General features: G+C 37.1%; 2 protein-coding genes across 5 annotated transcripts in view; one reads left to right on the top strand and one right to left on the bottom strand.

The window, feature by feature from the left end:
- Window positions 1-19,724, bottom strand: part of LOC137258394 (dentin matrix acidic phosphoprotein 1-like) — a 34,067-nt gene extending 14,343 nt beyond the window's left edge. For 2 of the 4 annotated variants that reach the window (XM_067796056.1, XM_067796057.1), the window contains exons 1-3: window positions 19,588-19,714; window positions 8,603-8,787; window positions 6,174-6,244 (exon numbers count right to left, since the gene is read on the bottom strand). In XM_067796056.1, the coding sequence (XP_067652157.1) occupies window positions 6,174-6,244; window positions 8,603-8,787; window positions 19,588-19,615 (284 nt within the window). In that variant the 5' untranslated portion in view covers window positions 19,616-19,714. Of the gene's footprint in view, window positions 1-6,173; window positions 6,245-8,602; window positions 8,788-13,313; window positions 13,621-19,587 lie in introns of those variants that run through there. The other 2 variants (XM_067796055.1, XM_067796058.1) reach the window with 2 other exon arrangements.
- A 1,550-nt stretch (window positions 19,725-21,274) lies between these two features.
- LOC137257742 (transcription and mRNA export factor ENY2-like) lies at window positions 21,275-27,460 on the top strand. The gene is made up of 5 exons (XM_067795158.1): window positions 21,275-21,325; window positions 22,171-22,251; window positions 22,478-22,548; window positions 24,518-24,592; window positions 26,070-27,460. Exons 1-5 carry the CDS (start codon window positions 21,318-21,320, stop codon window positions 26,135-26,137), a joined length of 303 nt encoding a protein of 100 aa, XP_067651259.1. The 5' UTR covers window positions 21,275-21,317; the 3' UTR covers window positions 26,138-27,460.

Genomic DNA, 27,460 nt, shown 5'->3' with positions numbered 1-27,460 from the left:
AAACTAGAAGTTTCACGTACATGTACTATAATTGTTCATGTACTGTCTGGTGACTTATAAACTACTGTGTATAATACAGAGAATCTGATGTGAATTAAGTTGTTGGGGGCCTAGTAAACTGTAGATGGTATAAATACACTATTAAGTGTCATATAACTGTTGAGTGTGACATAAAACATATGGCTGTAACGATTCATAAAACTATCAATGGATTGCAATTTTTGAGTCTCCAATCGCAATTAATCGATGGTAAAAACAAATTGATAGTTTGTGTGACTATCAATAGTTCAGTAATTCACTTCACTGGAGAAATGCACAGCTCAAAATACAGAAAGTATCAGATTTGTTCTCTTTGATATAGAGTTATCCACCCCTATTACCTCTTACATAAACATGACTACTTGATCAAGTTTATTGACAGTTACCAAATGAGACTGAAAGTACTTCAACATTGTATTTCACAAAAACTGTTCATATGGGAAATGACTCAAAATGAGACAAAGCCAAGGAGAAGAAAACTATTGCAATAGTATTGCAATAGTTGGTTGCAATAGTCGTGCAATAGTTGGTAGCAATAGTATTGCAATAGTTGGTTGCAATAGACTATCGTTACCACATCATTTGTTTCCCACTCAAGAATCACCAGTATTGAATACCTACCTAGAGTAGAATAAAGCTACCAAGAGAGGGACATTACATGTAAGTACAATGTTAATGGCTCAAAAACATATCTAGAGGTCTGATATCAGGATCAGCTGATTAAAACAAAATGACAGGTAATCTGGATAAAATATAAACATGCTAAAATCTGATATGTACATTCCTCCTTTCTCCCGGCTCATGTGTGAAGCCCTTTTCTGGTGTACCCCGCTGTGATATTGCTGGAACCAGTAAACCAAACTCACTCACTCACTCTTCTGGTTCTGTTGGTTGTCAAACACAAAGTCTCATCTGCAAAGCCATATAAGCAGTCCTTGCTATAAAATCATGAATTAAGGAATTCTTATCCCACATTTGAGAATTTTACTGACATCTGCCGCAGAATTGAGGCCAGCATTCTGCTTTCAGGCAGGTCCAGTTAAATCCCTTGACCTACTGTACAGTGTTAAATACATTATCAAGAACGGCCTATAGGAGAGAGGGGGGATTCCTCCATGGTGACAGTCAGGGCACAGTCAAGTATGTGGCCAGTGAGAGGCACCAACACACTCGGTTGAAGAACACGCTCATGATCTAGTGCAGCAATAATCACCTATAGAATCAGGATCTCTTTTGTGAGGCTTCGACAAGGGATTAGCAGAATCATGGAAAGAGCGTACACCATTTTTTCATTTAAAACCCCACATATGCAAAAACATATGGAAGTTAAGTATATAATAGTATCAATAACTTCTTAGACCATGGTATTTCATCATAAACACACAAAAATATGTAGATAACAATTTAATCAGTAACTTTGTGTTGTCCACATTCCTTGCAATTAATAGAAATATAAATGATAAGGAAATTGTGTTTAACCCAAAAATAGCATGGAATAACTTGCAATTTCATTTTATAGCAATATATCTACCATGCATATTCCAAGTATAAAATCTTTTCTTTATCAAAAACAAGAATATATAAATATCTTAGTCCCAGATTCTGCCTGGGTGGCTGCAAACACAAAATCACAATCCTTTACCTAGTGTGTGAAATGGTTTCCCAGTTTTGACAGCCAATCAGACTAGCTATGCACACAATAGCGAAACAAATGTATGTGCAGTACATGATACACGTGAACAAAGACCAATCCTGCTTGTTCTCTGTGTTTCATCCAATGTGCAAAGACCCTTGTAACACAAACTCATCATTGCAATTTGAAACTATGACCAGTCTGGCTGAATAAAATTCTGAGACTTAAATGCTCAGTTGGCAAGGAAAACTTACGAGGATTTGCAATCTTAACTTCACTTTATTTGACTTACATTTTTGCTTAAAGTGAAATCCATCAGTATGTTTTCACTGCAAACAGACTATACAGTCCGGTGATATGAGTTATCACTAGGGTCCACTTGCTCCCTCACAGGCAAAAGTAGTGATAGTTCTGAATAACATATTGTGATATGACAGTTATCACAGGGGTCAAATTCACCCTTAATGAAAAGTCGTGACAGAATGGTGGTATGATACCGTAGTTCAGAGGTCTTCTGTCCAGTGTCAGAAATCAGTAGACCTCTACAAGGCAGTATGTCTGTGGCTGATGAAGCATGGCGATCTGTGACTGATCTGTGGATTGTGGCTTAGCTTCACAATGTACAACATTGTCCCATGTAATCTAGCATCACAACACTCTCACAATCATGCACACATACAGCTTTAGCCATGTATTCTCTTGTACCAACACTACACAGCTTTGTTGGGGGAGGGTGACCATCTCTGTCAACAGTGAAATAAAGCGCCAACAACAGCCTACCTTTGGGGAAAATCCCTTTCACAAGGGTAGAAGATACATTGTTTTAAATCATAAATTTTTGTCCTTCATTTTGTCAGAGAGATTTTTCTCACTCCCCTGAGTTATTGGCTAAATCTTACTAGGATTTAGCTTGTTCTTGTATGTTATTTCCTTGTACAATCTCTGGCTTTATATTTATGTACATTTTTATTACACAGTGCCTTGTCAGAAAATTATCATTTCTAAGAGTGTTGCTTAAATACTACACCATAAAGATTTTAACCACACCATGAAGATTTCAACCAAACTTTAGCTTGTTCTTGTATGTTATTTCCTTGTACAATCTCTGGCTTTATATTTATGTACATTTTTATTACACAGTGCCTTGTCAGAAAATTATCATTTCTAAGAGTGTTGCTTAAATACTACACCATAAAGATTTTAACCACTCCATAAAGATTTCAACCACACCATAAAGATTTTAACCACACCATAAAGATTTCAACCACACCAACCACACCATAAAGATTTTAACCACACCATAAAGATTTTAACCACACCATAAAGATTTTAACCACACCCCATATAGATTTCAACCACACCTTAAAGATTTCAACCACACCATAAAGATTTCAACCACACCATAAAGATTTTAACCACACCATAACGAATGTATCCACACCATAAATATTTCATCATACCATAAAACTGTATCCACCCCTAAAAGATTTTAACGACACCATAAAGATTTCAACCACACTACAAAGTTTTCAACCACATCATAAATAGTTCATGTTGCCACCACAAAAACAGTTGTAAGCCCACAATGTGTTTCCCTGACATGACCACAACACCTCGCTACTTGACGTAATGAAGTAAGTGACAACACCCCAGTGTTTGGTTCTATCCAGGCGACACGATAATTCAGTGGAGGTGATGACCCTTGTATTGAGCCAGGTCTAATGTGGGGAATACTTATATTAACATGATAAAGAACTGCCATAGTACACAAGGTCCCCCTGGATCGACTCTCATCACAATGTATCGATTCTGTCACCAACACAGCAACCCAGTGAATTAAACACCTCAACCTGATCTGCACACATCAACATAAAAACCAATACGACTGTCTACCCAGTCAAGCCTACCAGTACTATACAAGGCTCAGGCCCATATGTACGCCTTCTAAATCCAGTATTAAAAACCGGAATCAGTGGTCACATTTTTCTGTAGTATACCACTAATTAGGGAACTATAAAATATCAGTAAGTAAGAGACATTATGGAGTTCTTTGTCATATAATTATATCCTCATACTGTCACTGCGTTATTGCCACTATTCATTGTTGTTGTTGTTAATCCCTTTGATTCAAACCTACTTCTTGTTATTACATGTACTTCATCCCTGTTGATGTACTGTAAACAGCCAAACTTTCACGACTGTTTAATTTTCACGAACTACCCATCAGACTTCATGACGTGAGAATAAAAACATGTGGTTATATAGATATATCATTGACTATTCAAATAAGTCAACAACATAAAAGCTATACAGGTGTCATTGCTCAATCACATGTCACTGGGCTAATCTGGTTATTACATGGCTCAATCATGTTTTATTTTCATTGCTCTAATACACAATCAAAAGTATTAATTTTGAATCAATTACATTTGTTTTTAGATCACTACACAAATCTGATTATTCTATAACAACTCAATGGTCATCCATCTGCGTGCCGTGTAAAAACGTTCACTGATGCCCTCCGTAACAAGATCACCTTGCAAAAATATGAGGGCACGAAAAGTTATAGTGACCATCACTTGCGAAAATTTAAAGGCACGGAAATAAGACAGTTTACAGTATATAAGTCTGTTCTCTGTTGTAGAAGTTTACTCTTGTTTGACAACAGTGTGAGCATCCATGCCAAAATGTAAGATCTTACATAATAAGAACTTCTCATCCATGAACTATCTCTCTTATTCCTCACCAACTTCTAAAATGCAAATCAAACTGATCACAACAAATAAACATCAACTTCAGACAATCAAAGTAATAAACTTTTTATCAGTGAATATTGGACATAAAAAGATGGTCTGTTATAGTCTCTTTACTAGCCACAAGACTAGCAACCAGTGTCTTGTGGCTAAACACTACAGCTGACCAGCCTCAGCTGGACAAAAGTGGGGGATGCCATTTGATTGTGACATCATTGTGGCTGGTGATATGATAATAAATATACTGAATAAAAATTTTAGGGATATACATAAATTTTGAAATTATGAATAATGATCTGTTTATTCATTGACAATCTGATCACACATAAGTCATAAATATACTAATATCCCTAAATTATTTTGTGCAGAACAGAAGTCATTAGATACATAAAAATCCTGCCAAGTCCTGGTAAATGCCCTCTCCTCTTTTATCAGAATATGATCGTACAGATAAGAATGACAAATAATCACAATTACACCTAACTCTGAACGACCACAGCTCTTGAATAAGACATATTTAAGTCCCTAATCCCCAAACAGTATTATTTAAGCAAAGCTGTTTTTATGTAGTTTACTGATTATGCCAAAACTGGAATGATGAACAGTGAAAAATCATCTATATAGCATTCAAACATTCATTTTGTCCACTGAACGCACACTCGTCAAACCAAGTGAGAGGACACCCTCTTGTGAAGCCGTGCTAGTTTCTAATGTTGCTAAAAAGTAATGCTCACAAATACCAATTACATATTTTTGCTCAAGATTATGTTTGGTCTGTTATTAGCATCACAGCTTTTATGTTGTATAAAGTATTTCAGGTTATTTATCTTCCGGGTTTGTTGCCAATTCAGAGAGAACATATCATCCATCAACACATGAGCCTAAGGCAAAGAATTTCTGCCATGGTTCCAATGAAACAAAGCATTTTGTTTTGAACTTATGGATGAAATATGGTACTCATTTAAAAAAATATATATACATATTTCAACTGACAGTTCATGTTATGCACATGATGCATACACAGGGTGAAAACCAAAGCTTTATAATACTTGAAAAATGATCTCAGTAAACATGTAAAATGACATATAGCATGATTATGTATTCACATCAATATCTGAAGTTACAGTAAGTTTGGCAATTCAAAAGGTATACTATTAATTTCTCAATATTGTGGGATAAGTACTGTTATAAAGAGACCACTGCCATACATCATATGGACAAGATTGCTTCATCAATATTATTTCCACTATGGAACAATTTTAATATCTAATATAGGTATCAATAGACATCAGTGATGCACAAATCTACTTGTAAGTTGACAGATTTCAACTGGAAAAATATTTCAAGATTTATGTAATCTATGAATATGTAATTTCTAAATCTATGAACATGTAATTTATGAATCAAAGATAACAGGTGTACAAAACTCTAGTCTGTCAGTCCAACGTTTAGGACACCTCTTTTGTCAAATATCTTCCAAAAAACATCAACTAACATCAAATAACATAACATGTCGTTAACAGATATCTTAATGATCCCCTCTGACATAATAAGAAAAAACAGTTTTAAATTTGTTGGTCACTTGGAGAAAAACTTATTATGCAACTATCATTCCTATCAAATTTCTGTTTGTTTTGGAGTCAACAGACAGGGTGTAGTCGGAGTAAACATAACAGCTTATACAGTTAAGGTCAGTGCGCAATTCACATGCACGGTCACGGTGTATCTGTGTAGACATCACAACTCACCTGTATGTGTTGACTCCATCGTGGGTCCTCTTCAATACTGCTTCGTTAGGATCTCCTATATTCAGGTTCATCTGAAAACCATATAAAATATCCAGTGGACAATGGAATGGAGACCCATTCTTTTAAGCGATCGTAGCAATATGACTGTCGTAAGGCTATGTTAAAGTATGGGAGTGACAATCACTTTAGCGCTACGATCACTTAGTGAAATGGGGCCATGGGCCTCATCCTTGAAGCGATCATAGCACTGCGACTGTCGTAAGTCTATGTGAAAGTATGAGAGTTACAATCACTTAATCACTATGATCACTTAATGAAATGGGGCTATGGGCCTGATCCTCGAACCGATCATAACACTGTGACTGTCGTAAGTCTATTTTAAAGTATGTGAGTTACGTTCAACTTAGCGCTACAATCACTGTGAGGAACAGGGCCCAGGAGATAGGAAGTAGTAAGTATGATGATGTTGAACAGACAGACAAATAAACACAACAAATCTCTGCAAACAATCCAGGTTTACTAGCAGATTATCGGCCAGTTCATGTCTTATACAGTCGTGCCCCATTTATCCGAACCTCAGATATCCGGAAAAAGAAAATTCCTTAAAACGAATTCACAACGTTGGATAAATATTCACCTATCCAGAAATCCGGTTTCTGTAACCATACGGTCATTTTCACATACAAAACACTAAATTATGTGCATTTTTTGTGTCGTATATCCGGATGGTTGAGCACCTGTATGGCATAACAACGAAGTCGGCAGTCTTTGAAGCGTGAGAAGATTAATTAACCTCTGAGTAGCAAGGTAACACTGAGTTAATTTTGAGGTGTGTCAATTTGTGGGTAACTATAATTAATTAATCCATCCGGATGATGACGCAAGCCTGGACAGCTGTGCACGAAAAGACAACTGCTAACTGATTTCGTTATGTGAATATTATCCAATCAAATGAGGACTCATAAGAAGACATGGCCTTGTCGGAACTTCGCAATGTACTATGATCCTGTGCACTAGTTGAAACTGTGACCGTTACTGCCGATGATCTTGTGAATGTCAACAGTGATGAACTGACCCGTGAAAGTCCTCTCACTTTTCTATACAGTCAGCGCAAAAGGCTGTAATTGATTTCTTCAAGTGAGCATAACTGCATGAACAGGTATGAGACATTGTATGCACTGATATTTGTTTATATGTACCGTAATCAATAAAGATTGTGTCTCATGCCTACTATGTTCGTTTCTTTGTACGTTTCTTTATACATATGGCCTGTGATTCAGATATCCGAAAATTCGCATATCTGGACAATTTCAATAAAAACAAGAATGTTCCGATAAACAGGGCACGACTGTACATATTAACTGTTGTTGGAGTGCTAGGAAAGAGAAATGGTTAAAGTGGTCATGCTGAAAGGATCAGGTTTGATTCCCGACAATAGTGAAATGTTTGAAGCCTATTGTCCCCCGTGATGACATATCAGGCATATTGGTAAAAGGGTCCGGAAATGTGAGTCACCCACAATATTATTCTGAAACTCAATGTATTATTCTGACCAACTCTGAAGGTTCTTTTCCATCAAATGTGTACATTATTGCAAATGAAGGAAGGAAGATGATATTATGAACCTACACTGCATTTTAGAAAGTGGTTTGACTATGGACTTTGTGTGCTGGAGATTAGGTGACTAAATTTCAGAGTCTGGGTTCAAATTCCAGATGGGATTCAACTGATAAAGTACTCTATTAAGAAAGTGTTATGCCAAATATAACACATGTGAAGATACTACTGTTTATCATTTCCTTTCAGATTTGTATGTGTCATAATCCCCCAAATATACTTACTGACCTAAAACATTTTTAAAAATATTTCTTAAATGATTCTTGTGGTACAAAGCTGGTTCAGTTCCTTTTGGTTTGGTATATGAGATATGATCATAAAGCATAAAATTGACAAGAGCCATACTGACAATATGAATCCATTTCGAGACATTTTAGGAAAGGTTTAAAAAGGTTAATAAAATTACCGTACAAAAACCAAATATACTGAACCTTTGGAATGCATTATGGTTTACTGAACCAAAGACAAAATACTGTGGTTCTACTGATACCTCCGTATACTGTTTCACCCCTACTTTTAGGACTATTTTCAACGCCCAAGTAGCAGAATACTGGTAAAATAGAACACAATTTCTAAAAAATGAAAAAACCCAAAACAATCAATCTTTGTCCATGAAAATACCTCACTAATGAAATAGCAAAGACATATATAGTTGATACTTATTTCATCTAACATCCAAAACAATAAATGCGAAAGCATACTTGACATATTACTTGATATCTTCTACAACTTATATTATCTTTGTAAGATCCGAGACAAATGGTTACTGGTATTCAAGAGTGAAAACCACTTCCATCTACCACAGTCCCTACCTGCAGCTGGGTTGCACCAGGGGTGGATTTGCCCCCGACCTCCGACTTCCGTGAAGGGGATTGAAACTTGCGAATGGGGCTGCCACGCAAGGGGACAGAACTCCGTCCAGCCTTGTCAGAGAAGCGGCCTGTTTCTCTCCCAGTGCTCATGATCTTGCGGAAGATCTTCTCCGTGGCATGCAGATCTGGAAACAGTGTGTACAATGTATAAACATATATGGGCCTCTCTTGTTCCATCAACAGGGAAACTGATTTTTGGTTTATATACATATGTGGTCCTGAAGTGGTTGGTTATTTACAGCACATGATATAAAAACAGTGATCCACTCGCTTCCATAGCTCACCCTATTTGTAACAAAGAATGTCATATATCTCAAAGTAGACCTTGAATTCTGTGAGCACTGATTTGTGACAACTTATGGGTTTGTTCATACAAATCCTGAAACAGACAGAACACTGGACAACCACATGACAGAAAATACATCCTTACATACATCAGTTTCAGAAAAGTAAGCTAACTATAGATATGATTGAAAATCATAGCAAAGGAGTGTGGGTGAGAAAGTGTTTTACATGAAAAAAATAGAATCCGCAAAATCTGACATTTTGATACAGATGACTGAGGTTTCCCACCTGATTCCTGAAAGTTATCAGTAACTGTAAAACCAACTTACTTGTTAACGGTGTTAGTACCCACACCAAAACATCACACTCACTGCATGGTTCATCATTTGACTTATTTTTTATTAGCTAAGTGCAAAATAAAATCTCCCTTGCAACATTTAATGTTAGGTGCGATACAGAATTTCAGTTATTGTTTACATACTGTCACATTCAATAAGTTAGAGATACTATTAATAAATATTTTGTAAATAGTCCCTAAACTCTAGATAATCCATAAGTTGCTCATAACTAAACTTAGCAATCATTATCAATAAATTCTTAATTAAATCAAAGTAAAAATTATTTATGATTAAAATTGGAACAACTGCCTTAATTTATTGAATACTTAACTTCACTCACCAAAGGCTATGCATTTCGTATCATTTGGTTTCATTTTTCATATTTTACTCACAAATGCAACCAATTCACTAGCAGCTTGGAGCTCTGCATTGCAATAAAGTAATTGACCATCCATAGAACTTGGTTTTCCTTTAATTATAATATTGGTAAACATTGTACTATTTGAGAAAGCAAAGTGAAGATTCAAGAATATAAATCATACTTCCACAGAATGCCAGTTTGTCCAATCCTACTTCCCTTTTCATACATAGAACTGTTTAATTACAAATTCCCAACATTAATTATGCAACCTCATGTTCTAAGTGCACTTTACACACACCTATCACAGACATACCACACAAACAAGAGTGACTACACATCAACACACTCATTCCACATAACTTATAACATTACTGTTGTAACTAGATGTAATCTGTGACAAGTAATAGAGCTTTGTGTGCTCAACAATTACAGTTTGTTTTTGACATTGTACCCAAAACATGTGAATGAGAAAGTTGAATTTGACAAGCTAATCAGTCACACCTACAGGACTGACAGTATCAACCAGACAATCACACTTTCTGTATTTGCAGGACCAAAGTATTATTTATCTTGTTTCTGGTGTTGTCAAAGACATAGCCTGTTTGAATCAATAACCTACTGTATGTCTCTGAACTCAAATGACTAAGTAATGGCCTGTTGATGGCTGTTGATGCGGCCATATTGAAAATCTGATTTGAATCTTTTAACTACATCTGGATGGAATCGTTGGTGGGATGCCATCATTGGTGAAAAAGGTGAAGGGGATGAGGAGTGATTTTAAGACCATAGTAAAATTGGACACATCAAAAGAAGGTCAACCAGTGCTCAAAATCACCACTTGTCCACTACCCTGTGGCTTGTAAAAATCCATTTGGGCCAGTAAATTTCCACTATTACAGGCCCGACTGGATAGTGAATTTGCATGGGGTCATTTTGAAAATATTTCACTCTCTCTGGCTGGTAGTCTAGACCGGGGACAGACAAAATCCCCTAGGACAAAATATCTTTGGACAAAATCCCACACCAAAATGACAAACATAGGGACAATGTGTTATTGCTCTCTTTTTCACCACTTTTAATTAGTTTGGTTTTATGACAGAAGACAGTGAGGTTGATTAGCATGTTTTTATTTAGATACCAGAATATAACAGGATGTAGCATTATGATATAAGATTGAGCTGAATCATGCTAATAGTGTTTATGATGGATATTGCTTATTTATGAATAAAAATAACAATATCTATTTCAAAATAAAATATATGTCATTTTTCACACCGTTGGGACTTTGACTACAGTATGCAAACATTTTGTCCTATGGAATTTTGTCTGGGTGGGATTTTGTCACCAAGACCACAGACTTGCATGTGTGTGTGTTTAATGTCACTATATTCCAACAGATATGAGGTAATCTCATCTGGAACAGATAATCCAGTGATCACTGACATGAGCAATGATCTACACTTTCAGTATTTACATGGACACGATCAACCAAGTCAGTGAATCTGACCACCTGACCTTAATGGATCATATGTCCAGGACAGGCAGCAGAATACCATTCCTGTTCTTGAATATCCAGGGGACCATATTTGCTTTCCTATATTCACATGAGTCTTTTGATGACAATGCAGTGAATGGCAACTGTTAAGAGCATTACAAGATAATTTATGCTGCCTTAAAAAAATTAAATGTTTCTCAGGCACATTTTTTTTCAAAAGTGACAAGGGTGGTAGGACTTTTTTAACAAAAAATTAATAGAAAAAAAGTGATGAGGGAGGAACACATTCTAATTTTTTTTCTCTCAGAAATATAGCTTGGAGAGTTCAGCCATGTTTTGAGGAGTTGTAGATTCAGTCACACTCATTCCTACCGACACTCACCCTTATGGTGGACAAATGGATGATCGGGACGCGGCAAAGTAAAACTTATTGTTACGTGCACAAATTAAAGTGACACGCCGATGCCCGATTTTTATTTAGCCTTTTGAGATGCATGTTGATCACCTGAATGGTGTGTTGACCGCAGCATGAAACAAACTAACAAACAAACACACCTTTCAACTTATTTCTGTTATAGGACTTGTCACCTTAAAGGTTACTTTTTGAGTCTTAGCCCATAACAGAAACTAAACCTATTGTAATTTATACCCTTGACACATTTCGTAGCCTGTAGAAATGCCCCTAGCTCCCAGCTTGCTTACAGTTCATGCACAACAGATTAAACAGATAGCAAAGAGTGCTTACTACTTTATTACCAGTTTCTATCAATGGTGGACAATGTTATCTCGACTTCCACATCTATAAACCTCTCTCCTATCAATCAAGGATCTCATAAATATATACACACTCTACCTTGCAACAGTTTGTTTGTATAGTGAGGGTATGCTGACCAACTTAGTTAACACTTGTTTAACAAGCAGCAACAACTAAGATATCCATCAGCAAAGTGGTCATCAAAAGTACAAACAAGGTTTAAAGGCAGAAATTCTGTTTCAAGTCTGCAGCGAATATCACTAATAAGCAAATGTTCCACAATAGAAATGAAAATGTCCCCATTCATATTACCTATGAAACTAATGATATGGTCCCGAAGAAGTGAATCAAAGGGGGCGTTAAGGGGGCAGGCTTCATTGCTTAACTGTGCATTAACACTGAAATGACTGCTGAAATAATCATTATAGAAAATAAAAAAATCTATTAAGAAAAAGAAAATTTATTTTTATCATTTATGCCAGCCAACGATGTATAAGTTCAGAATCCGAGTTATATCCATGATTATGGTGTTACCACTTCAGGTCACAGCAGTTTGGTGAAGTAAGGAATGATTAAAGAGAAACACTGTCTAGTCTATCATCTTTCATTTGTAATCAACTACACTAATAAACAAATCAAATCAACTCATCATTATACGTTTTAATTATGTCTTGGGCATAGACTTTTTAAGAATGTTTTTGCGTTGCATTCCATGTATTTCTAAAATTAGCAGTGACTTTCTCTAGGGGTTATAGAACTGTCTTATCATGGCCTGGGTCAGGTCGCTCTTGTGCATCACAATATGGATGAAAGATATGCAACATATGATCAGCCATTTCACTAGAATTTCTAATACCTCAACTGAAAGTTTCTTTTCTTAACATTGAGATTAGTAGCGTTATCTCAAATGAAAGTATTCTTGTGTTTCTTCACCAACTGGGAACAACCCAGACTCATATATATAACATGTACAATTTTTACACAAGTCAGTCATAATACATGTTTAGAAATTATTAACATCAGCAATGTATAAGTCACCAAAAACTTGACAAAAATCTTTGAAATATTTTGTAATTTTAGAAAATCCAAAATCTGTAACACCAATGATGTGAAAATATTAAAGAAGACAATTCTTCAGCATAAAAGCCCAGGGCCTGGAAGACCTGTTTCATAAGCCAGGCACCCAGTTTGGGCTTACATTCAAAAGTAATGACTTCATTTTTGAGTATCTTGTTGCCATGGTTATGCTGCAGTCCACTGTATTACCAAACTCTGACCATTACCCACTCCACAGTGCACTTCCATAAAGGACTAAATATCATCCATCTCCTTCAGATCAGTACAATCGCAGTTAATCAAAGTCAATGCTATCCTAATCCACATATATCCTAATATCCCTCATAGAGATTGGAACATACCTCAACAGAGATGACAGTGTTTCACTCTATCCCGACATGCATGTACTCCTGTTTCCCCGTCAGAATATCCAGTATGCGTCTCCAGAGCATTTAGCCTACTGGTCTCAAGTTATTACCAGCCTTGTCTTTAGACCTGAGTGATCCTCTTGTCAATACTGACAAATCCACCAGGTGATTGTATTGTAGATGTGACGGGCCATGTTACCTCCATACAGGACGACAATGGAGCTATTCATGGTCAATGAACACACGTAATCTACCGACGTACTTACTGACATATTAGGACGTGTATGAAGGACTTGTGTCTGCAAATCACTTTTTATAATGGAAACTGATCCGTACTTACCTAAGTGGTTGTAAATATTGACTTTGTGGGGGTGTGGGGTGCATGCTGTTGTATGAGAAGTTTGAACTGGGAATTACCCAGAAACCTAGTACATACAAACAAGTTTGTCGTTTTTTATTCATGCTATTCTTGCCATCTAATAGTAGCATACTTGAAAGGGTTCAGATTGTCAAAGATAAAATCTAATTTCCTAATTAGGGCTGTAAACATATCAAGGGGAAAAAAAGCTTTCAAAACTTCCCACTAGGCCACAGGACCAGTGAGTGGGCAGTAATTAGTGGTCCTGTGGGGGACCACAGGGCCAGTGTAAATTTCACACTCTCGATATTTACGTTGTTTAATTTGTTAAACGTCACACACAACATATACTCAAGGTAGATTACATCAGTCCATAAACCATTCTATCAGACATAAAAACTACTGACCAATAAAACTGGTCCAATGTTGTCAGGGTTTAGTAAGACAATGTAAGTCAGGCACGAAGCCTGACCATCATTTTGTAGGCTAACAAGCATCCAGTACCTATTTCACCTTGGAGAGCACAAAGTGTTAAGAAGCTACAGATTTTACTAATGCTTTAATCTGAAGGGTACATCCCTCCATAAGTCTCACTCAGTACAAATGTATTGGTTGTCCCTACTACAGTTTTGAAAGATGTAATGTCCATCTATTCTGGAGACATCCGTTAATCTGTCAGTCAGGCAACTAGGGGCAAAATGTTACTGCAGGAGGTGTGAGAGTGAGTGAGTAAAACTACTTTTACACCGCACTCAGCAATATTCCAACTATATGGCAGTGGTCTGTAAATAGTCGGGTCTGGACCAGACAATCCAGTGATCAACAGCATGAACATTGATCTACACAACTGGGATATGATGGCATGTGTATACCAAGTCCAGTCCAATCTCCTTAGTCACCTGTTAAGACAAGCATGGGTTACCTAAGATTTTTGTACTGGTTAGTGAGAATTTAAGAATTTTTTTTTAATGATAGTTGTACCCTTGTTGGTAGTATCTACATAAAACTCTCTACTCGTCAATGCATAGCCAAGGATCCATTTTGCTATATCCATTCTGCACCAGTACAGATAAACTGTTGCGAGTGCAGGTAACCCTTGTTGTCAGCTTGCATCTAGCGCACTTAACATCTTCCACCATGAGCAGTTTTATAGGTATTAATTTCAGGTATTTAATAAGTTTTCTATCATGTGTATCAGGTGAATCAACTACCAGAAGCAGAAAAAGTACACTGGTCTGTTTCTATGCTCAGTAATCAGTTACATAGGCCACACACTGTGTACATATCTTCTGACACTTCTTGAAAGGCCAGGGTTCACTCTGCTCTGTGTCACTTAAAATGGTGGACAAGCTGATTTTGTCAAGTGGAAAAGAAAATACCTCAATATCTCTCTCATTCTGTCAATACAGAATAGCTTGTTGTCAGTGACAGTGATAAGATTGTTAATAACATGGTGCAGAGTGCGAATGATTAATTCATGTTGTTGCAGGTTCTATAAAAAAATCAGACCCTGCAATTAAATCATCATTCAATGAGAGATAAGTCTCTAATGCCCCATATGACTGAATCGCCCTATCTTGAGTCCATTATTTACAGAGCAATGGGGTAGCCTAGTGATTAAAGTGTTAACTCATCATGCCAAACACCCGAGTTTGATTCCCCAAATAGGTACAATGTGTGACATCCATTTCTGGTGTGTCCTGTCATGATATTGCTGGAATGTTGCTGCATCTATAGTCTGGTTCATAATTATTGAGAATTTTTCTTCTTACTTTGAGCTATCCTAACACCTCAACTGATTCACTGATACTTAAAACTAAGTAATGGTATAAGGGAGGTAACTCATCTTGGCCTACTGAGTATAGTACAATTAGAGTTACCTCCCCTGAATTTGTAGCAGACGTCATTTTCCTCAGCACTGTCAACAATGTCTGCTGAAGATAAAAGAAGGTTGATTTTTGAGTTGTGTAATCAAGGAATTGATGATGTAAATACACTGGCAGAGACAACAGGAACTCCTCTTTCTACTGTGTATAGGATTAGGAAGAATTTTAAAGAGGGAATAGATTTTGGGCACCAGAAAGGAGCAGGGAGACCCAGAAAATTGGACTTCTCAGATCGCGTCCGGCTGGGAATTTTAGCGTCTAAAAAGCAAAGGGCAAGCATCTCCAACATCAGGTATGAAATGATAGAAAGGGGATCAACAGTTGTATCAAAATCTACAGTTAGAAGAAATTTGATTGATCTTGGATGGGAGAAAAAGACTGGAATTCCTTCTCCTCTCATGAAACAAGAACATAAAGACAGGCGTGTTGAGTCGTGTTTGGCACATGAAAACTTTGACTGGGAAAATGTGATTTTTACTGATGAAAGCTCAGTATGGGTATATCTCAATAATGTGAAAATATGGACAAAGTCTGCGTCAGCACCGTTGTATCGACGACCTAAATACAGCCCAAAGTTTCATGTATGGGGAGGGATATCCTTATTAGGAACGACCCCGCTGTGTGTGTTTGAGGGAAATCTGACAAGTCAACGCTACACTAACATATTAGATAATTTTCTCCTTCCAAGTGCACATGTGTTTTATGGAAATGACTGGATTTTGCAGCAAGATAATGATCCTAAACACACCGCAAAACATGCCAAGCAGTGGTTTCAGGAGAAAAATGTGACTGCATTACCATTTCCTGCATATAGTCCTGACTTAAATCCCACTGAGAACATTTGGGGGATGATGAAGGAATGTGTGAATCAAAAGGGGTTGACAAAAATTGAAGACATGAAGAGAGAAGTGGTCCGATACTGGGACAGCATAACTCACGAGACACTAACCTCTTTGATAGGAAGTATGCCTACCCGTCTTAGACTGTGCCGTGAAGCTCAAGGAGACTTGATAAAATATTAAATTGTTACCTACACAACATGAAAAGGTCAGTTCACTTTCACAATACATTCAGTTTTATCTGATTTGGTCTCGTTTAATAATATGAAATGCTTTAGCTATTCTCAATAATTTTGAACCATACTGTATATGCACTCATTTGCTGTTACTTACAGGCAGTTGTGATAAAGCTGAAAACATCTGACTGCAGCATCAAACTTGGATTCCAGGGTAGAGCCCTTACTTCCATCAGTGCTACTGACTCGTGAAAATCTTGGTTAGAACTGATCATAAGTAACTGTTGATTGTCATAAGAGGTAACAAATAGGATAAGGTGACCAGACTCGCTGACTTGGTTGTCATACGTCAGTGTAACCCATTTGTGTAGATTGATGTTCATGGGGCTGATCACTGGATTGTCTGGTCCAGATGATTATTCATAGACCACCACCATATAGCTGGAATATTGCTGAGTGTGGTATTAATCAACAAACAAAACATTATGGCTGAGCAAAATAAGGATCAGATGGTTACAAAGCGTCATTTCATGTAATTTCTCCAAAATGGTGTGGATTGTAACTATACACCACTGACCTTGTTAACAGGACTTGGAGATATTGCTGCAGCTTTAAACATCAGTGAATCAGGCTTGTGTACATTTTTAGTTCTGGCAACTGATCCACCTGTAGAAGATTTATTAAATACCTGACATTCATAACAACTTACTTATCACACAGAACCCAGCTTGCCACATAATAAATGGAACTAGCAACCAGAAAGTTATGACTTATATACATCCTCAAGTGTACTCTGAACAAAGTCCTCTTGAGCTGACAACTATACAACCATCTGGCCGACTGAATATTAAACATACACTCTACTCCATGGGTTTATCAAGGTTTATACTTGCGAGTCATAGAGACTCTTGATAATATACTTTGACAGTCTCAGGTATTGAAATTTAGGTGGCAGTGTGACAGCAAATATTATACTGCGTATGATAGCTTATGATTATCATAGAAAGAGATTTTCTTGTTTGAATGGGAACTTTGTAATTTAGTGAAGGAACTCTGACATGCACTGATCAACCACTGATTGCATATTACATCAAAACAGAATTATTGACAAATCTGCTCAAATTCACATGGACAGTTACCAAGAAAGTGACAAGAAGTGTGCAGTGTGAACAACGAAAGTTAATATGCTTAGTATGGGCCCTTTAAAACATGGATGCACATGAACTGTGAAGAGACTAAACTAAACCCAAAATGTCTAATTTTGATACAAAATGTTTTTTAAATGATAAATGGACTGAAGTGGGGTGTAAGAGTTAGTATGACTTAGTATGATTTTACACAGCTTTTAGAATATTCCAGCAATATCACAGCAAGAAACATCTGAACAGGTTTCAAACATTGTACCATGTGGGGAATCGAACATAGTTCTTTGTTGTGATGAGAGAGCACTTTAACCACTAGGCTACAGAGAGAAACATTTCTACATTTTCCTTGGTGCATCAGTCAATATCTGTACAGTTGTGGTCGTGAGGCACCACGTCCACACATGTCCACAAGTGATGGGATATCAAACGGTTATCCTTACAAAGTGTGAGTATATCTCTTGCATCTCATGGAAACAACAGAAACAGGCTCACAGTTTGTACCATTCAGGGAATCAAACCTATACTTCAGTGTCATAAGTGAACCCTTCAACCACTAAGCTACTTTCAAACGTGAAAGTATACTCATATGTTGAGTGGTTAGTCCCAAAATTAGTTTGTTTTCCATCTCAGCAGAGGCCAAAACCTGAAAGGCTTCCAGTGGCCTATCAAGTGAGCTCCAAACAAATCAATTATCAGCTCAGATCCGAAGAAATTGTACACGTACCAAACCCTGATAAGTACACACACTCTCAACGACAGTGTTTGTCCGGTGCATTAAGCTAAGAATGGGACAAACAGTACTGAGCCTCTCACATGACTGACTTGGGGCTGATACTGACCTCCATGACCACTACCTCCACCACTGTAAGTCACACATATGGTACAACCTTCATCTAGCTGACAAGGGAAAATGATTAAATGAGCTCACATGTGAACCAAAATAAGCTTGTTCTGTTATTGTTGCCTGTTATACAAAAGCAGTTGTAATGTATGTGTTTGTCCTAGTTTGACATTTATTCATATAATGAGACCAAGGGATATTATTCACCTTCAGTGTAACATTTATTAATACATAATATAGAGTAATACGGAATTTTTTACATGAAGTTAACAGTGTCAAATTATGTCTTAAATAAACTCGTAGGGATCATTATTTAGCTGCATGGGCTCTCATATTGTGTGAAAATTTTGTTAACTTCAGATATCTCTCATATTTCAGGAATACATTGTAATTTTTTATACCTGAATCTGTTATAAATTTTTTGGGTGGCAATGCTCAGCAAAATTTCCATCCAGGTTTGTTCCCAGATATATGTATATGTTAATACTAAGATATTCACTTTCTTAGATTTCCTCATTACAAATTTCATATTTTGTTCATAAACACACACAATGAACATTCTGTTTGCATCTTTCATTTGTGCCTGTATTTCAGCAGAAATGGAGTTTTAAAAACTATATGTGATACTCTAGTTCTTTTAAAGTCATTCAATGTCTGGTTATTTAAGAAAATATTTTTTTTGTGTGTGTAAGCAAAACCTTTCTATATGGCTGAAACATTGTCGAGGTGACCTTAAATTCTCACTCACTCACTCACTCACCGTAAAGTACGGTTCCTTTCAAATAAATAGCACCCTGCAGTAACGTCAAGGGTCTACAAACGCATTACCTGAATCAGCCGTCAACATACATGCATCTTGTATTTGATTCATATTTTCATTTTAAAATCGCAAAAATAATATTTAGGCAACTGTAGCACAAATACTGGCAATAGGTCTACTACATCCAGCATGAATGAGGCTAAATTACAATTTTCTATGTTTGGGGGAATTGACAACCAAACAGAACTAGTGCACCCCCTTACCTGTGTCTTTAAGCGCGTAATGCGCCATTCTCGGCTCCTCTCCTTTCACGCTAAAGCCGCTGTCATCGCAATGCGATAGTCAACATCCATGCGTGCGGACGACCACTACCGCCATAGAGCATGTTTTGTGACGTCACGTTACTATGCGTAAACACAAGGGAGTGATTATTATGTCAATTCCAAGTGATTCAGACTAACGTTAAATCGTTGATCTTTTCACCATACAATTTAGATATAAGTGTGTATGTGAAATAAAATCCAGATCTGTTACTATTTTTCAACTTTTCTGATTATTTTTTTTATTACACAGTTTAAAAAACAGGATAACCTTTAATACAGGAAATTGAAGGCAGTAAGTGAAAAATAGAGTTCGTAACCTGCCTGACTGGTGCCCGACTCTCAGGGTGTGGGTTCGAATCCCGAATGGGACTCAACCAAAAGAGGACACGAATTTGTACTTTACTAACAAAGTGTAATCCCAAATATGACATATGTCGCAGATGTCAGATCAATCATACAAACCCTGTTTGGATTTGGTGTCACGCAGTTATAAACTGTATTAATAGACAACGGCATATAGTATTACTGACAGTTAATTTCACGAGTAATGAGTGTACATCCCAAAAGGAGTTCACATCGTCTCAGCAGGGCGGACTGGACGAGGAAGAGTCGGTACTGAGGTATGTCCTTAGGCCATGTTCATTAAGAGTGGACACACCTTTCCGGTTTACCCTGGGCATCCATAGCAAGACATAGATAATCAACACACCGGGTATAAGTCATTTCACATATTTTTATCCCTTGGAGATATTTTCAATCAACAATTTCTTCATACTAGAGAATCGTACGACGCCGTACGACGGGTGTGTTTCGCGAAGAAAAGAGTATATCTACTGTATTAAAGAAGTTGTCTTTGTATAAAAAATGTTCCTCTTCGTCGTACCAGCTTCTAAAGGCCACTCAAAGAAGTTAGGTGCGGTTAAGATAAGTTCTAAGTTGCATCAATGTGGACGAATTTAAGGAATGTCGCGCAGCCTGTTCTGTTCATTGATACTATGAAAATGAGCAATGACCCGTGAAGATCGTGTGAGAATTGATCTTCAGCAACTCATGATGGTCGCAAGGTGTTTCGTATCCCTGACTTTATGCATGTCATAATGTCCACATCGACATCAATGCTTATGATATCAATCATTGGGTTATCTGGTCCTGAATCGATTATTTCCGACTGCATTTATTTTCTGTGTTCGGTGAGAGAAATAACAAGTCATTCTTTCATTAACAAAAATAGGTCACAGATAGGGAAGCTGCTAAGCAAAGTCAGGAGACCGAGGTGAATAAAATAACCAGTAAAATAGAATAAATAACGCGGTTTTCGGTGTCTTCTTTCAGGGAAAACACCCTGGATTCCTTTGGACACACCATATAGACCTCAATTTGATGTTATATAGTAACGTCGACAACCACCCTACTCCACCTGTTAAAATAGTGGATGAGTCTCTGACATCCGCCGTTAATCAAATGCAGGAAAGGCCACTCTCTAAATTTCATTAATTTATTGCTATGTATTTCTTATAAACCTGTCGTCAGCAAATGAAATAGGTGTTTCTCTAATGTCTCAATTGGAACGTCGAGAAACTGGCATGCCTCTACTTTAGGGATGGTCGACTGTCTGTATATAATGATTACTCCCCGTGGAGCTCTTCTTTCAAGGAGTCTGAAATTCCAAGATGGCGGAGTAAGTATCATTTCGGTGTGAACTACGAACAGATTTCCAAATTAAGGACTAATTTAAGACATTGAGGGAGGAGAAATATATTTGCTGTAAATTAAGTTGATATGTGGGTATTTTCATGTATTTTAGACTATTCCGGCCTTTTTGTTATCACTTGAAAGAATTTTTAAAACAGGTGGATAAAAGTTGAGACAGACTGTGAAACAGACGAAATAGGTGTCAAATCAATTTGCGTTCGGGGTGTTTTGCGACCACCCAGTAGACATGCAAACATGATGCAGGACAGGAAAACCGACTGAGGCTACGGATTTTATTTATTGAGGGCATGATGCCATATGGGAGGACAAGAACTTTATGAGAACGTTATCAACGTGCTGGTGAGGCGTATTGTCATTGCCTCCAGGCGCAGGCATTGTGCCAACATGCCAGTGTAGCAGAGCCTATTGCAAACGTTTCTTGAGTATCCTGAGCTCAAAAGTCTTGTGTCAATATCTCATTCAGATCGGTCTCCCAATGGATGAATAATTGTCCAAAAATCATGTGATTTTTTAAAAGAAACTTTATAACTTCATGTGCCAACATACATTTTGCTCAGGTGCATGATTATTGTGGGGATGAATAGTGTAGTTATCATTGGCATGATTAGATTTATCACAGTGTCCATTAACATTGGTTCAATAAGCAATCAAATTCTATGAAAAAGACAAGGCTATTACAGCCACAGATGCAGGACGCCTAGACATATTGATACTTGTTTTCAGGATGATGTATTTGATTATGTTAATTAAAGATCAGCTGGAGTTAAGGATAAAAAATCACCGTAATTTGACATGTGTTGACTATTTTAGCCTTCAAGAAAGAAAGATCAAGGATGCTCAAATGAGAGCCACCATTAACCAGAAGTTGGTTGAGACTGGCGAGAGAGACAGGTGGGGTAACACTTACAATTTAAGATTTAAATCTTGAGAATGTTGAGAAGTACAGGTACTTGTACAATCTCACTACCTTGACATCTGGATTCTGATGTAAAAACAGAATAATCTGCTTGCTAATTGCTGTTAAGTTTTATTAGTATCTGGTGTTTTGTAGAATGGTTAGTGCAAACATTGTATTTTGTAAAATGGTTACTATATACATGGTATTTTGTTCATGCAGACTGAAGGAGTTGTTGCGCACTCGACTGATTGAATGTGGGTGGAGAGAGGAACTCAAACAGTACTGCAAGGGTGAGTCCCTCAATGTTAACTGACATATCTGACAAGCAATGTTGAGGACATGATGGCAGAGATGGCTCCTGCAGTTAATCACAAATCACAGTATGCAAACTCCTGAAGGTGTTGAGCAAAACCGATATGGTGCTCAGCTAGTAGTCATCACATACAATCTACTGCATGTGTCTACACACATGACATGCGGTATTCGATTTGGTGTCACTACCTAAAAGCTGCTGCTGATATGGATGTAGCACTGAGGCTGATCTGTGGCCTATTTGCAGACAGCATACTAACTACTGCAAGTGTTGGATGAGGCATGTGTTATATTTTATATGGAGTCATAGCCTACAAGCTGGAGTAGAGTTTGCAAGCAGGCTCCCAGTGACCATATGGGAATAGTTTGCAGGGATTTACTTTGAGTCCTATTTTGCAGGGTCCAAAGGACTCCAAATTTTCAGAGGTCCTGGACTACAAAATGGGGGGTCCCAGACACTTAAATATTATTATTTATACTATGTTGTAATATTGGGTAAATCAGTTACTGTTATTGTTTATCATAATCATCACAGGAATTAAAATACAAATGATACCATAACCCAGCTAGTATCAGACTCGGTGATCACGTATTGTTACTTGATTGAAAGTTTTACAAAAAGTATTTGGATTTTTCCTGAATCCTTGTGGATGCAATAATAAATATTATTTAGTCCTTTTTTCATTTTTATGCGTATAGGACGCAGGAATTTGCATCTCATAAGTGCCTGAATTTGGGTTAGTGGCTATTTAATGCCATATTCAGCAATATTATAGCTACATGGCGATGATCTGTAAAATAAATAAATGAGTCAGAACCAGACAATCAAGTGATCAAAAGCATGTGCATTGATCTGTGTAAGCGAGATAGGATGATGTGTCAACGAAGTCAGCAAGTCTGACTACCCAATCCCATAAATCACCTCTTATAACGATAAAACATGCATCTTCTGCTCAGCTGATGTGAATGGGTTCTAGAAAGTTTCTCTTTAGCATTGTGTTCAAGTTTGTATTAATGTTTTCAGATGTTCATAAAGTATGGAAGCTAACTCAGAAATGGTTGACAACACAGTTCATAAGTCTCATGTAGGTTAAAATGCAGCAGAAGTTATTTTCAGCTGGATCTAAGAGTGTGATTTTTCTTTCTTATATACCAAAAGAAATGCCTGAAACATTTATCAATTCTAAGTGTTATATATTTCAAACAAATTTTATTAGAACCATAACAAACACATGTAAAGTACCTGGTGTTTACATAATGTTTTCAAAAAGTCGATTTTGAAAAGCATTGTGAAAATACTGAAATATCAGTCTCAGAATTCAATGAATTGTTCCTCACTGTGAGAAATCAACACATCTGCTTTACAGTTTTTCTCCAATACAGCTTCTGTATGTGGACCTTTGGAGTTTAATGCTTGATTCACAAGTTTCTGTAATTGTGGAGTGCCTGTTCTTATCTGAATCTTACTGAGAATTAGTGTTTTTTTTAAACAGAAAACATGGTATAAAATAAGAGTCAATGCTGTGTATTAAATGAGAACCTACTAGTATGTTTTGTATCAGCAGTCCATATTCCTGTCCCTGGGATCCTTGTGATTGAATTTGTCATTATTATATGACACACTCTAGTGAAAGGATAGACGCACCTCAGCTAATCTTCAATCAACTCCATTCTGTCTGTAAACAGATGATATTCAGGGGATGTGGAGTTTGTATACTTACTAACTGAAACATTGATTTACAGAACATTGGGTACAAATACAGGGGATATGCATGTCTGCATGACTTGACTATGTTTGAATGTACCCATTTTGTCCATGGTCTTGTCATATGATCACAGAGTGGCAGTGTTGGCACAGGTAATTCAAGCCCTGGAAGCTTGTGATTTGTGTAAGAAGTGAATTTGTTCCTTTTGTTGTTTATTGATTGTTGTTGTCTTGTCACACAGAGATTGTTCAACAGAAGGGCCTGGAGCACATCACTGTTGACGACCTAGTAGCAGAGATCACACCTAAAGGCAGAGGTAGGCCCAAACACTTTACAAAGCGTTGTGTGAAGGGTTGCCTCCCTTAGATGCCATGATGCATTATGCAGAGATGCCTTTAGATGCTAGAGTACACTATTCAGAGTTCTCTCCCTTAGCTATAAGGACACATTGTACTAGGTTTCCTACCATCATGACCATAGTTACCATACTCAGTTGTGTAAAGCTCCTCTCCTTAGCTACCATGCATCACCTTTGTTACATTCCCAGATTCATTGCTAATTACTATGTTTGTGCAATCAGCATCCACATGATTGTAATCTTGGTAGAATCTCTAAACTGGTCTCTTTACTCGACTTTAGTCTTTCCTTTCACATAAGGTTATCATCATGATCCGTTTAAAATCAAGAATTATTCAGGATGTAAGCATAAGCATGGTTAGACAGGTATTATACACACCTGTAGCTGTAGTTGTCCAGATTGCAGTGAAACATCATTTGCATGCTTTGTTCTGGATGTATGTACACACAAAAACATACATTACTATATACTTATGCATGCCACACTCATGACAATAACATGCGTCCCTATATACTTAATAGGAAGAGAAATGCAATTTTTTTTCCAAGGGTGCCATAGGGCACAAAACAGGTTATGTAGATGTGTCCTTGTGAAAACATGTCTGCCCATACCTTTTGATGATCCTGACTTTAAACATCACAACAATGTATCATTTCAGTTTTGTAGTTGATAAAACATGATTTTAACCATTAATTGACTCAGATTTCCTGGATGCTATCATGACTTCGAGGCTGATTAAGCTACACTGGTCCTTGACTAATACACTAACTCACACACTATCCCACAAACTATATCATCCTCGAAACCAAGATATCCTGTCAGTGGCACTGGGATTCAAAATGGCCATGCTCATGTTTAGCTGTAAGACTGAGGGCCATAGCTGAACTGTTTGATTGGATACAAAGATAGTTGTTAGTGGTCTGATATTGATCTGATTTATAGCCTTTAAATGAATCCTGTTGAATGTTATCTGTATAGTATCAGGCATGCCACCTGGGCTCTTTGAAAATATTTCATCCATGCCATTTCAATATTTACTGTTACACGACAGGAAAATCATTTTACACACCAACATTTTCATCACTACAATCAAACAGATATTTTGACAGTACATTCAATACAATGCCTCTCTCTTTATTATATTTATTGTTCAAGGTATCAGTGAAATACATGTCATTGCCATAATCTGTTATATTTTATATCACTTGCAACAATATAACTACACAAATGGTCATTTTTAAATTAAAAAAAAAAATTTTTTTTAATTTTTAAATTCCAGCTAAGGAACTAATGCTGAAATTTTAGCAGCCATGGAGTAAGTTTTCTCCCCATGTTGAGTGGCTTGTAAATCGTTGATGAAATATATCATTTCAAAGAAGACTTATTCAGTCTCTTTTGTTTGTGTTTTTGATAATTGTTATTTGTTTCATGTCAGCTCTCGTCCCAGACAACGTGAAGAAGGAGCTACTCCAGAGAATCCGGACCTTCCTTGCCCAGCAGTGAGGCAATGGACATAGCGACAAGGGAGATAATTCATTCTAACTGGTGGCCATTACATCATACCTGAACAAAGCACATCATATGTTAAGATAGTCAAGCTGGCATCCACATGGCTTGCTGGCTGACTGCAGTATATCTCATGGTCCACCACCATCACCACTCTCGCAGATACTCATGTGACTGTTTTAGATATGTGGCATCAGTTATAATGTCATGAATGTAAATAACAGTATTATTTCTGACACCTTTATGTAAGTTTGCACCTTTTTTGATGAGTAAGATATTACATATCATAATTTATTTTTTCGGAAAACGCCAGCTGTCATTTTGAGTCGGTCCAGAATTTGTCAGTATATCAATGTATATCATGTTAAGAACGTTGCCAGCACAAGACTTGTATTGATCTCACGTGTTGGTAGTGTGTCCATTTATGTCATAATGTCTTCATGATGTGGTTGCCATGGAATTAGCTGCTGATGTTATTACCATGGTGACCTTTTTGCGAGCTTCCATTACTGGTGAATATGAAGCATTGATTATGATATTGATATTTGTGCACATCTTCGGGTGTAACATTACTTGAATGATTGTGTCCAGCATTACCACCTTATGTAAACAACATGAACATTCAATGCTGATACTATTTAAATGATTATGATCAATAATCAGTTATATGGATTGTGTGTAGTTATTAGTGGTCCTACCTTTTGTATTTTGTAATTCATTAGAAAAAAGGCAAATATGACTCAGCTGATTTCAGGGTAGGTTTGGTTGAGTGTTCAGACAACAGGAGAGAAAGACCATACAGACTGAAAGCCTGGACTGTATGAGGCTTTGCTACTCATGTAACCCTACACAACCAATGAGTAGCTTGATTTACATGGCCAGAACGTTATCAGCTTTCCTAAATATGTATGTACCTTAACTCAAACGTCCTTCATGACCGTTGTCCAGTCTTTTTACATTTGTGTAGTCTGATCTTATCTTTATCTAAATAGGATGACCTCACCTGGTTCTGTGCAGCATTGTGTATTCACATTAAGTTCTAGGCCTGTCAGCCTTAAATGTAGATATTCATTTCCTGTGTTGTTTTATATTTCTCAGTAATACAACCAAAGGTTTGTAGTCATCACATAAGGTGTATTTCCTTGTCAGTACAACATTGGTTTTGGGGTTCTGGTACTGAATCTGTCCAATGTCACAGTGTCCTGCCTTTCTGAAAGGTAACAGTGTTTGAAACCTCTGTCTGAAGCCAAAGCAGATAAATGGCCATGCAACACTTACATCCAAATATTATATTTATGATTAAAGCTGTCAATACTTCAA

This window comes from Haliotis asinina, chromosome 12 (genome assembly GCF_037392515.1).
Source record: "Haliotis asinina isolate JCU_RB_2024 chromosome 12, JCU_Hal_asi_v2, whole genome shotgun sequence".
Classification (NCBI taxonomy): Eukaryota; Metazoa; Mollusca; class Gastropoda; order Lepetellida; family Haliotidae; genus Haliotis; species Haliotis asinina.
Note: the sequence above shows the minus strand (reverse complement) of the source record. Positions and strands in the feature narration are given on the sequence as shown.

Coding starts and splice junctions, on each gene's coding strand:
- LOC137257742 (XM_067795158.1), top strand. Junction 22,549..24,517: donor ACTCAAACAGTACTGCAAGG/GTGAGTCCCTCA, acceptor CTTGTCACACAG/AGATTGTTCAACAGAAGGGC. Junction 24,593..26,069: donor GATCACACCTAAAGGCAGAG/GTAGGCCCAAAC, acceptor GTTTCATGTCAG/CTCTCGTCCCAGACAACGTG.